Source organism: Rhinolophus hipposideros, assembly GCF_964194185.1.
Source record: "Rhinolophus hipposideros genome assembly, chromosome: 20".
Lineage (NCBI taxonomy): Eukaryota > Metazoa > Chordata > Mammalia > Chiroptera > Rhinolophidae > Rhinolophus > Rhinolophus hipposideros.
In genome coordinates this window covers 22,649,201-22,661,522 of record NC_138066.1, presented here as the reverse complement: position 1 = coordinate 22,661,522, position 12,322 = coordinate 22,649,201, and the positions used below count along the sequence as shown (strand labels likewise).

The 12,322-nt window shown below is 43.6% G+C and overlaps 1 protein-coding gene across 10 annotated transcripts in view; it reads right to left on the bottom strand.

Moving 5' to 3' along the window:
* ACACA (acetyl-CoA carboxylase alpha) overlaps nt 1–12,322 on the bottom strand; it is a 255,219-nt gene that overhangs the window by 13,384 nt on the left and 229,513 nt on the right. For all 10 annotated transcript variants that reach the window (XM_081029227.1, XM_081029226.1, XM_081029223.1 and 7 more), the window contains 2 exons: nt 11,946–12,123; nt 10,045–10,157 (listed from right to left, as the gene is read on the bottom strand). In XM_081029227.1, the coding sequence (XP_080885353.1) occupies nt 10,045–10,157; nt 11,946–12,123 (291 nt within the window). The remainder of the gene's footprint in view (nt 1–10,044; nt 10,158–11,945; nt 12,124–12,322) is intronic.

Below are 12,322 nucleotides of genomic sequence, written 5' to 3'. Positions count from 1 at the left end.
TTAAACCCATCACTACTTGAGAACTGTGATGAAGAGTGCTGATGGCCATGTTTCTTGGACTCTCACATAGAGGGCAGTCTCTGACTTACCACTTTGGGGCCCTGACACCTCAGCAGCTTTCTTTCCAAACCAGGAAGATAGCATGAGGGCGCTGGGCTCCCCGCTGTGGGATGAGACGAAGGCCCATTCATTCTAATGTGGATCTGCCTGGAGAACTGATGGGGGGAGGGCCGTGCTGAGAGGAGATTGTCTCGGTTATAAAATCCTTGACAGGGAAGCAAACGTTTTCCCTTCTCGAGTAAAAGGAACCAAGACTCCTTGGAGAAATGGTTGACTCCAGGGCTGGGGCAGGGAAAATATCAAATGAGCCTGGAACGTAATTGTCACAAACAGCAAGGAAGCATTCAAAAAATGATCGGGACATGTTAAAAGGACGCAGGAGTCAGTCTGGAGCTGTCCCCATTGGTCAAGTCTGGGACAAGCTGAGCAGTCAATTTATCAAAAAAGATCATGGTGTTATTATCAAACAGATTATTTATGGAATAAAATAAGAACCTATAAGTCTATCCTGATAAAAATAATTAAATGGGGGAGAAGGGAAGGGAAAGCTTTCCCTTCTAGCAGAACAATTAATAGACATAGAAGGAATGATGGGATTAGAAAATCACCATTTTACAACCACCACAGTAATTGATTCTGCCAGGAATTACCAACGGACGCTAAAAACTAGCAAGTGAAAGTTTGATAAGGAACAGGATATTTACATAGTCTCAAAGTATCTCCTTAGAAATTACTCATTAATTACAAAGGGGAAAATGGTAATTTTACAGTGGATTAATCTAGGGAACAAACCTTAAACAAGTAATCAAAGTTATAATACTATTACCAACAATAGGACAAACTGATACCATGTTCCTCCTGATATAATGTCTTGACAAGGACATAATACCATTTTTGCAATATTCTTGCCCCAAATGCACAATTTGAATCTAACTATGGGGAAACATAAGACAAGACTAAATTGAGGAGCATGCTACAAAAAAAGTGGCCTGTGCTCTTTAAAAAAAAGTGAAGATCACGAAAAGGAAAGGCCAAAGAATTATTCCAGATCAAAAAGACTTGACAATAAGTTGTAATGTGTGGTTTGAGATTAGATCTCAGACAAAAAAAAAAAAAAAAGCTATAAAGGACATTATTGGGACAACTGGTAAAATTTTAATATGAATCATGGGTTAGACAGTAGCATTGTATCAATGTTGTAGTTTCTGATTTTCATAAATGCATTGTGTTTATGTGAGGGAAAGTCTGTGTTCTTAGAAACACACACTAAATACTTGTGGATAAAGGAGTATGATATCTACAGCTTACTCCCAAATGGCTCCAGTGTGTGTGTGTGTGTGTGTGTGTGTGTGTACAGAGCGAGCGAGCACATGGGTATGAGCGCGCAGAAATGATCAGGCGAGTGAGACAAGATGCTAATAGGTGAATCTGAGAAAAAGGCATCCGTTCATTGTACTAGTATAACTTTTCTGTAAAATTACATCAAATGGAAAGTTAAAAAGAATAAGCACAACCAAAGAATTGTGTTTCCTGGCTCTCTCCCCAATACATACAATCAATAATCAAAACTAATAGTATTTACAGGGTACTGGGCACTATTCTAAGTGAGTTTATATCTATTAGCTCATTTAATCCTTACAACAACCTTATGAGATTGGTATTCATATTATCCTCATTGTACAGGTGAGGAAACTGAGGTACTGAGAATCTCTGGAACTGACCAAGGTCACGGAGACAGAAAGGGGCAGAGCCAGGACTCACGTGCAGCAGTGTGGCTCCCAAGGCTTTTGAACACTCTATTGTGTGGTGCCTCCTTGCTTACTTGGGCAGAGGAAAAGTGTCCTTTTTAATTTCAGAAAAGGCTAAATGATGACGATGGACTCCTGGCTGATAAAGCTGACGTTTCCTCTTAGTCTCATTCTACAACTGAGAGTGAGACGATGTCTCTAGTAATTCCCACTCTGTAGGTCAGACTTAAGGTTTAAGGGTAGCTCCTCCTGGTATTGTGAGATGAAAAACTAACACAGCAGCCCTGCGGGGGAGGCAAGGGGTGGCAGCACTGTGGATGTGGCTGAACGGGGAGTTCCAGACTCTTACAACATCTTCCCTCTGGGTAAACAACCAACAGCAAGCATGTACACACATGTGCACCACACGTAACACATGCCACTTATTGAGCATTTACTATGTGCCAGGCACTGTGCTCGGTGCTTTCTGGATCACAGAAGTCACCAAGCACAATTCAGACTTAGGTCAGATCAGCTGTTACCACAGCTGCCAAGCTGAAGACCTAAATATTACGGAGTCCTTTCCAAGTTGCTTCATTCGCCTCATCTCTAATCCTTATACCAACCCAACCAAGGCTCTGAAATGTAAAGTGACTTGCCTAGTGGCATCCAGCTCGTTAGTGGCAAGTCAGGATTTACACTTGGGTCTGGCTGTCTCTGAAGCCTGTGTCCCGCCACATTAAATGGTACTGAAGGCGGCCAAGGAGGTATCCTGGCAGTGGCCACAGAAGGGCAGTCAGCTAGAGAGTTGGGGGCACTGTGTTAGAAAGGAGTTAAGGGCCCAGCTCAGCATTGGGTGCAGAGGGGGAGGGCTTACGGGCTTAGGAGCAGAGCATTCTGGGAACAAGGCCTTGGCTTTCCCAAGGTGGAGGGACCGAGAAGTCTGGCTCCTGGACTGCCAAAGGTCTTGTCCACCCAATCGAGCTGCTTAAGAGCTTTAAAAGACTAACGAAATAAACACCTGTAATGTTCTGGCTTCCTGAGACCAGGAAGATCACAGAGCATCCCTCCAAAGGCCGCCTTGTTTGATTCCTTCAGTAATGCGCCTGACCACAGTTCAAGACCTCCCTCAAAAAAGCATCAAAGCAAGGAAAAGACAGAAGTAGAGAATGTATGTATTTTAAAATGTACATGAGAAAGCCAAGGATCCGTGTGCTTTGTTTTAAGTGGAGAAGAAAAGGTTTTCTAAATTTTATTTTCTAAAAATAAAATGCTGCTCTTACGCTAGCTAGACCATCGTGTAGCACACTGAGGGCCTCTCTCTCCTTGTACAGCAAAGCAGCCAGCCCCGGTAATGATTTAGGGGAGATTAACAAATATGTCAATGTCTATTTTCTGCTTAATTTAAAAGCGGCGTCTATAAAGATTTTTGACTTCTGAACCCTGTTCTCCTAAAAGAAAGAAGGTAAGAATGAGGAGGGGGATAAAGAGTGATTATCCTATCATTGATTGTTTGTCAGGAGCATTTCTTATTCACTGGACTATTGTAAAAAGCTAAGCTCTCGATCAATCCTGTAAGCTCCCTGTACAATTAAATATCTTGGAATGGTTTTCTTTCTTTTCTAGCCAGATTGCAGGGCCTCAGGGTTTTTAGGAAAGCAAGTCGTGTGTGTGTGTGTGTGTGTGTGTGTGTGTGTGTGTGTATAAGAAATACGCTACAGAGAAGAAAGTCATTCTTTTCTAAAATCCTACTTTAAGGAAAGACTGAAATGAGAGAGACGTAGGTTAGTCCCATCAAACTTCCTTCCCAAAATAAAAAATCCCCACGAAACCCTGAAAATCCAACTTTATAATTTAAAAAATTTAAGTGTGAAGAGTTACATATAGAAGAGGCATTACTGTGTTTCCCCGAATATAAGACCTAGCCGGACAATCAGCTCTAATGCGTCTTTTGGAGCAAAAATTAATATAAGACCCGGCCTTATTTTACTATAAGATGCAATCTTATAATAATATAATATAACATAATATAATATAATACCGGGTTTTATATTAATTTTTGCTCCAAAAGATGCATTAGAGCTGATTGTCTGGCTAGGTCTTATTTTTGGGGAAACAGGGTACTAGTCTGATCAAATGAGAAGAACTAACATTATTGAGTTGTTACTATGTGCTAGTACTGTTTATATACTTGTCATCTCATTTAATCCTGATAACAACCCTAAAAGATATACCTTACAATTGAGGAAACTGAGGCACAAAAAAGTAACAGAACTTGCCTAAGACTACAAAGCTAGGGAATAGTGGGGCTGGGATCTGAGCTTAGGTAGTTTGGCTTCAGAACCCACGCTCTTTAAATGAAGCAAGTTAAACTGACCCACAAATGCCCACAGGGCAGCAGCCTGTCAGGTGTTCCCGGGGCCACAACGAAATGAGAAGCCACATTTCTCCTCGGGTTCAAAGCTGAAGAAAAGCTTCCGAGGAGACAGCTGATTTCAGCAGCAGGATGTGTTTCTTACCCTCCAGGACACCAAGGGAGGGAAGGAGGAGGCCAGCCCTACCCTGTGGATGGGCAGGCCACATCCCGTGGAGGAAGAAGTAGGAGGAGGGGTGATACCTTCAAGGCTTAGAATAAAAATTAGGCGTAGGCTAAAAAAATTCTCTGTTCAGCCAAAGGCACTAGGTGACCTTGTGGAAATCGCTTTCCTTTTCTGAGCTCGGTTTCTCATTAATGTAATAACAACCCCAATGTAGCAAACAGGAAAAATGTTTTATAAAAGAATGTGAAATTAAAGGTGGGTTTTTTTTTTTAATTCTTCACTTTTTTTTAAAAGTTATGCTAAGAAGCCTCTGTAAATTAAAACCCAATTTCAACTTTTATGGGCCCTTCTTCCTTCTTTAAGAAAGCAATTTGCTTTGATTGGTTAAATACTCATGAAGCTAAAGAATAGAACCAGACCACGCTCCCTACTAAGCTCTAGAATATCTTAGGTATAGGAACATACACCTCAACCTTGAGACTGAAAAATCAGCATAAAAAAGGCTAGAGTCTTATTAAGATTCAGAAGTACAAATGGAAGTAGCTGTTTAAAAGATCTATGTAATCATATTTTCTATGTTGAGAAAATTTTCTGTATAAAGATAGTAAGGTGGAGTGGAAAAAAAAACCCTTGCAAAACTATTTCCCTTTCCATAACAGGTGTGCCTTTCCTTACACAAAAGCATTCTTGAAAAACTGTGTAAATCAGATCCTGTTTTAAATGCCTTCAGGGAGCTATTTAGAAGGAACCCTGCAGTGAATCCTTTGGTAAAGCAAATAATCCTTTTGTAATGGGAATAATTTCTCCCAATGTATCTAGCTTTTTTTTCTAAATCCCATTTTCATATATCTGCTTTTTCTTCAAAGGGGGCTATACCTATCTAAATACTACTCATTTGCATATTGATTTTAACAGCAATCCTCTCAAGGGATGTTTAACCCTAAGGTTCCTTGCACTGGTGTTAGTGCTCGCTGTTCATATTTTAAAAAATCATTACAGTAAACCCAGACTTCCAAATAAGAATAAAAAACTGTACTATTCCCCCTGCAGCCCTGTCTCCTATATTCCCAAGCAAACATCACCCACAAAAGATTCAGGAAACAGCACAGAATTCTCTGAATTCTAGTGGCAATACACGTTGAAGTTTTTCCTCTTTTCTTTCCCGAAGTTGCTCTCCCGAGTTTGGCTGGTGCAGGAACAGGGCTCTGGGTCAGCTGGGAACAGTGGGGAACGGGGTGTCACAGACACATCCTGGTGACACCCTCCAGGAAGACAGAAGCTTAGGTTCAGCCTAACAAAATGCCAGGTCCCACCGGCCTGAAAGAATTGTGGATCACTGCTTCCTGCGGAAGACGTAAGCCTGGGTGCTTTTAGAAATATAATCAGATTAACGGATCAGACCCAAAAGACTCTTTCTTTTCAGAAAATGTTGTCACTATTGCACTAAACTGTATCAAGCCAAACGGCTTCTGAATCAGTGTGGTAAGGTGGGGATTTCAGCTGCTGTTAATTGAAGGGAGGAGCCACGATCCCATAATTTTTACCTTCACCATAGAAAACCTTACATTGTTTCTCTTCTGCCTCCCTACCACAGAGCCCAGTGGTTGGGTGGCAACGCTCCTAAAGAGGACGCGCCATGTGCAAGAGGTGAGAGGGCCAGAGACCACTTCCCTGGCACGGGTACTGGAACGTTGTTCTTTCCTCGTCCCAGCTTTCTAGTAATGATGCTGCTTTCTGCCTCAAACCAGCAACTCTGGCTCTTTTCAGCTAATGACATCTTGAAGATGGACACAAGAGATGGAAAAACACACAGCTCAGATACTTTGATCACCTCTGTCAGAAAAGCACCTTAGTCCCTACGTGTACCCCCTGAACCCAAGGAAGTTCCTTTTCCTGTATCCTGGCTGCTAGAGAGAAGGCCTGGGAGGAAGGCCTTCTTGAGGTCTTACAGACACATTGATCTTCACCCGTAGCCACCATACTCTGTCTGCACCAAGGTGCCTTGGGCCAGAAGGTGTGTTGGGTGCTGGCGGAGGGCTGCCTCTGCCTGTCAGACCATCACTCCCAGGGCACGTGTCGTGCGGCCACAGCCAAGGTGCTGCATGGCAGGCTGCCCGGCTGCCTGGGAATGGGGCCACGGCTGAGCTGTGTGTCTGGAGCAGAATCAAGGCCCACTAAGCGGCTCCTCTGCCCAGGTGCTCTTTGTAGGGAGGGAGCGGGACAGCGGAGCACTTACCGTCGTTTCACACTTGAGCTGGACAGTTCTTTCTCTATCTAAATTGATTTGTCATTTCCCTCCGAACACAAGAGGGCCAGGATCCAGGAGAGGACCTCAGGGAGACTCAGAGAGGCCTCAAAGGGCTGGGGCTCTATTGCCAGAGGAGGAATTTAATTTCCTTAAGGCAACTGGAGTGGTCAGATGCTAAGCCTCCCCACGCTGACTGTCCCAAGCCCCAGTTCTGAGAGTCCAGGTCAGAACTGGCTCCGCAATGCCAGACTCTGGGATCTTTGTTTACACCCCATTTCTTTCTGGGGGAATTCTCCCCTTTACCTTTATCAGGAATCAGTGTCTGTACTATTTCCATACTCACAGAACTGTAAACTAATGTGACTACCTTCCTACCCAAATTGAAGTACAGAACATGACAAAAGGTCACTTTTTAAAAATAAAAATTCTGAAAAAGATGAAGTCAGCTCTTCAGAAATGAAATACTACTCATTGTCCTTAGAGAATGAAATAGTAATTATGTTTTTGAACACAGTCAATCAGTTGTGCATTGGTTTGTCTAAGTGACCTGACAGCATGTTCCCCAGTGCAGAGGCCAACTGGGGAGACACTGGGAACACAGATGACATCCACTCCTACAGGCTTTCTCCTAAATCTGTTTTTTCTCAGTGGAATTGGCTTTAGATCACAAAGGGAAAGAATTCTTGTTTAATTTTGATCAGGCTCAGTATTCAGTTGATGTAAAATCTGAGGAAATCTGCAGAAAAGCAGAACACAGGGAACCAGAATGTCACTGTGGACTCCAACGTGTATTTATTTTGTATCTTAGATGATGTATTTAATTCTTCTATTTGTCTCAATCTCCCACTCTAGAAAGTGAGGTCATTTTCGCCCACTTTGTAAAAAAGCCTTTGGGCAACCTTGGGTTCTAAGCATTGAGAAACGAGCCAAAAGTTAATGTGAATCCCCAAACAGGTGGGTTCACAGCATGTTCTGTTACATCCCTGTTATCTGTTGTGTCATAAATACTCCTGGGTGCGCATGGTCTCCCTGAAAGACTGCAAATGCCTGTGAGACAAGACCACTTCTGTTTCTTCTTTCTGTTCTTGTACCACTTGCTCCAAAAGTGGATCTAAGCCACAGAGCACACCTGATACCAAACAGGGCCATATGCTTCTTCTGGTGATTAAGATGGAAAGGAAACAATGGCCATCGCTATGTGTGAAAAATGCTTTGCAGGTTGAAAGCCAATGTACTCTCATCTGATCCTTACATCAGCCAAGTAGGGGTGTTTATTATCCCCACTTTCTAGATGAAGACATTGATGTTCAGAGGTGTTAAACAATTCACCTGCAAGCAACATAACCAAGCCTTGTATATAGTTACTTGTAGTCCAGATCCCCTTCTCGAGCTCCTACGCTGCCTTGGGCCAGAGCCTGCTTCACATTCAGCAGGCTAAGGAGTCTTTCTCCAGTGCCATTATGGTCAAGGTTAAATAAATATGGTTTTCTTCAACGTGGATAGGAAATTGATAATGAGATGATTTGTAACAAATGATTAAACGGCCATCACTTGCGAATCTCCTCCCTCTCCCCGTCCTACGTTTCAAAAGTTAAAAGGTGCTGGGTGAAGGTGGAAGCGTTCTCACTTTCTTTCAAGAGAAAGAAGCTTCAGGCCCACAACCCTCACCATCCAGTTGTTTTGCAAACAGAAGTCAGAGAGGGTCCCTCTTCCTACCACCCAGTTACTCTGAAGGGATGTAACAGCCATTGGGGGGTTAAAAAGAGGCAGTGAACCCCCAGTTAATGAGTAGGAATTCAGCAGGCAGTGTAAGATAAATGGAGCTCTCTCTGCTTCTGCTAGAGTCAGCATGAACTGCGGCCCTGCGGCTTGTTTGTGGCAAATGGAGTGCGCGAAATATCAAAGGGCAGTGATCCAGAAGAAGACCGACTTTGACAAATTTTAAATTGGCCAGAAAGAAAACCAGCAAAAGAGAAGGGAAACAAAAAAAAAAAAAAAAAAAAAAAAAAAAGAAAGAAAAGAAAAGAAAAGAAAAAAAGAAAAAAAAAAAGAAGAAAATTATGCAATTTGCTGTGTCCTGCAATTGTGGTACTGTTGCCTTTATACAGAATTAGTGGTAAAAACAGCAGCAACGATCGGCCGGATGCTGGGAGCAATTATGAGCCATCTAAGTGAGATGCTTATCAGTGGCTGAAGGTTTTAGAGCTTTCTCGGTGTACAGTTGTGAGTAACTTGCTCTTGAACTGCAGTTACTTTAATTAAAGTGTATGGGGTTGGTCAGAAGTAATTATCCTGTTTGGAGAAGAAAGAAAAAAAACCACCTCGATAACTCTGGGTGGCAATAGATTTTAGAAACAACTTTGCCAATTTCTTGTTGTATGTGTGCATTTCCCATAAAGGGATCAGGCTGCAGTGGGTTAGAGTTATTGGGGGTTGTTGCCTAATGGCGAACCACGGGACACAAACAGGGCTTATTGTAACCCAAGTCACTGTGCATGGCAAGCAACCTGGCTCAGGACTCCAAAGGCCAGGATGTATACTCTCAGAAGTTTCTGTGTCTCTAGGTGGCGAAGACATCAAGAGTCCACAAAGGGTAGTCTATTAGTTAAATTACCATTTGGAACATAAATGAGCTAGCATCTCTCTTTTTTATGCCTTCTGTCCACTGAGTTTCACCACCTTTTCACGAGAATCTCTGCTTTGCTGGAAAAAAACTAAAACCAACAAACAAAAGAACCTCAAGCAATTATCTTTACCAATACAGCAAGAGGCTCAATGGGAGACCTGGGCAGAAAATCAGTGTTTTGAAAGAATCTGAAACTCATTCAGACTCTGGACTCAACATAGGACTCCCACGGTTTTGTCCTATGTTCCGATTGCAAGCGCCTTCCAAAAGCTCCAGAAACAAATTGAGCAACAGAGCCATGGCTGGAAGCATCAAGCGCAAAGGCTCCCGGCACTCTTGCTGCCACAGCCTGTTCAGAAGCACACAGTGCACAATCTTTGCTTCCATTTCTCTAGCTCAGGATGGCCCCAGAAAATCGCCTGGGAAGGTCTCCAGCTTCCGTATCTCATGACACCGAATGTCCCATCCCTCAGAAACGAGGCAGGTTTTTCCAAAGAGGACATTTAAGTCTAGCATATTCTCTGCCTGATTAGCCTGCCCCCAAAAGCAACTTCTGGCTAATTATTCCATACAAGGTCATCCACAAGCCTAGAAAGATGGGCTATTTGAACTATAGGGAGATAGGAGAAAAATCGGGTGACTTGAGCTTTTTTAGGGCCCACTTACCCTCCTATTACACACACTGTTTCATTCTACCAGGGTTCTTACCATACAGAGGACAGTAAATAAAGATTATCATGAATTTGATCAAATGCTTCAGTGCCTCCACCCCTGGCCTAGAATGCACTCATTACAAATCAGCTGAATGGCTCATTGATTTGCCAGGAGGACAAGCAGACATACCCAATCGCTCAGCCAAGTAGATGTACACGGGGTCCACCCGACGCATGGTTTTCACCAGATCCTTTTTGCGGAATTTGATTTCTACTGTCCCTTCGGGCTCCAGAATTGATCCCCTGGATCAAAGAGAGAAAGGAAAGAAAACATAACAAAACAGACACAGAGGCACTTTAAAGGCAGGTGACAACGGAATGAGGCCAGTTACAATTTGTGGACCAGGAAATAGCTTCATTATGGTTTTGCCCACCCATGGCTCACAGAAGTAACCCCAGGGGGAGGAGCAGGCACTAGAGAAGTGTCTAAGTGAGGTATGAGAAGGGCCTGGCAAAAAGCAATTAAAAGCATTCTCATTACCACACCAGTCTACTTCGATCTCAAAGGGAGAGGAATACAGATTCCACCACCTACAGCTGATAAAGGTAACAGGAGTCACATTATTTTCCAGGAAAAAAAAAATATGATGCAGGTGCAGTGGTGGGGGAACCCCCTCCAGCTCCTGGGCTATACAATGAGGGGCTGATGCTCATCAGTACCACCCACGGCTGTCGGCCTGCTGGTAGGACACAGACACGCGAGGCCGGGCCAAGCAGTAATGTTCTGCCTACTGCTTCAGAAACGACCGAGCGAGGGGTCTCAGGTTACTTCTGGTGCATACGAATGATGTTCTACTACCAGGAACTTACCCTAAACACCTTTCTTCTCCATAAACGTTTACATTTTTAAAAAAAGTTACAGCTAATGCTATATGCATGGCACTGTTCTAAGTATTTACGCAGAAATCTTCACAACAACCCTATGCCCAGCCCATATCCACGATGAGCTAAGGTACTAATATTCCCATTGTACAGATAAGCTAGGAAGTTAAGAGACTTTTGTTCATGTCTAACAAGCGACAGAGGGGGATTTGTAACCAGTGTTGTTCCAAAGGAGGAATTGTCCAGAGGACAATTTTTTCCAGAGGAATTGCCTCTGATCTGGTATCAAATCGGTTATCAAATTTGATACCTTTGATACCTAGGTTAGAACTTAAAAACAATAAGTTCTTTAGTGCGGAACATAAGCTTAGTGATTTGACAAGCAGCTTTTGAAGTAGGGCTCTGAAATTTGGGGGAAAAGAGAAACACAGGCATGCTCATAAAACGATTGGATGTAGGAATTGGCATGGAAAATGTCAAGGAAATACAGCGTAAAACTTACCTACTTTGGAAAGGGTTGAAAACAGATTCTGAAAGGAAGCTAGATTTGATCTTTTTTACTTAAGAATTTTCGGGTGACCCTCCCAACAAACAAAGCCTGGGATTTTCCCCTTGCAGTTCTTTGGGTGTTCTCCAAGCCTCCGAGAATGCCAGAGTGAGACCCTGGACTCTGAGGGAGAAGCCTTGGTTTGGAATCACAGAATGTGGGTGCTGGGGCGCACCGCAAAGACCACCCAGATTGTTCTGTGCACAAGGAGCAGCAGCCTGGGGAGAGTAAGGACTGCTCCCAGCACTCACTACTCAGTGGCAGAGTTGGGTTAAGACTCTGGAACTTCAGACTAACAATTCAGTCCTTCCACTCCAACTCGCTTGAAGCAACCTCTGCCACAGACCTGAGAGAGAGAGTGAACAGACATCTGAAGAACAGATAGGAAGAGAGAATCTCTCTGAGTTTGGGGGTGCCGGGAAGAGAGGATTTTGTGGTAAAGAACCTGGGGTGGGAATCACACTGAGAGAGCCTGACTCCAGCGCAGCTTCCTTCTTATGCCAACGGACACTATTTCGAAAGTCTATTTTTTTCTGACCTTGGAGTCCTCTGGGAATGACCAGATTCAAATAAAGTTCTCTTGGTTATAATGTTCTCCAGGAGGAAACCGAGAGCTAGAGGCTCCCTAGAGGTAGTGAATGGAAATAAGGAAGGAGTACTACCTGCTTTCTCGGTCAGCATACATCTCCATGTGCCGGGGGTTGATGGTGGGATCGATCACAACCCATGAGCCACCCCGCAGCTCGGCCTGGGGAGGAATGTAAACCATCACAGGCTGAGAGCATTCCCGTAGGCCATCCACAATGTAAGCACCGAACTTCAGCACCTGGTCGTACATATCTACGGAGAACGAGACCAATTAGAAATCACGAAACAGTGCTTCCCAACACTGTTCAGATCATGGCACACGGAGGAAACAAATAGTATTTATATGGCACACTGGGCCTCTGTGAGGTGGCTGGAGGTGACAGGTCTGGGGATTCAGCCACCCCAGGTCCTGTTTGGCCACCCTGAAGACTAAAAGGATTGGTATTTCCAT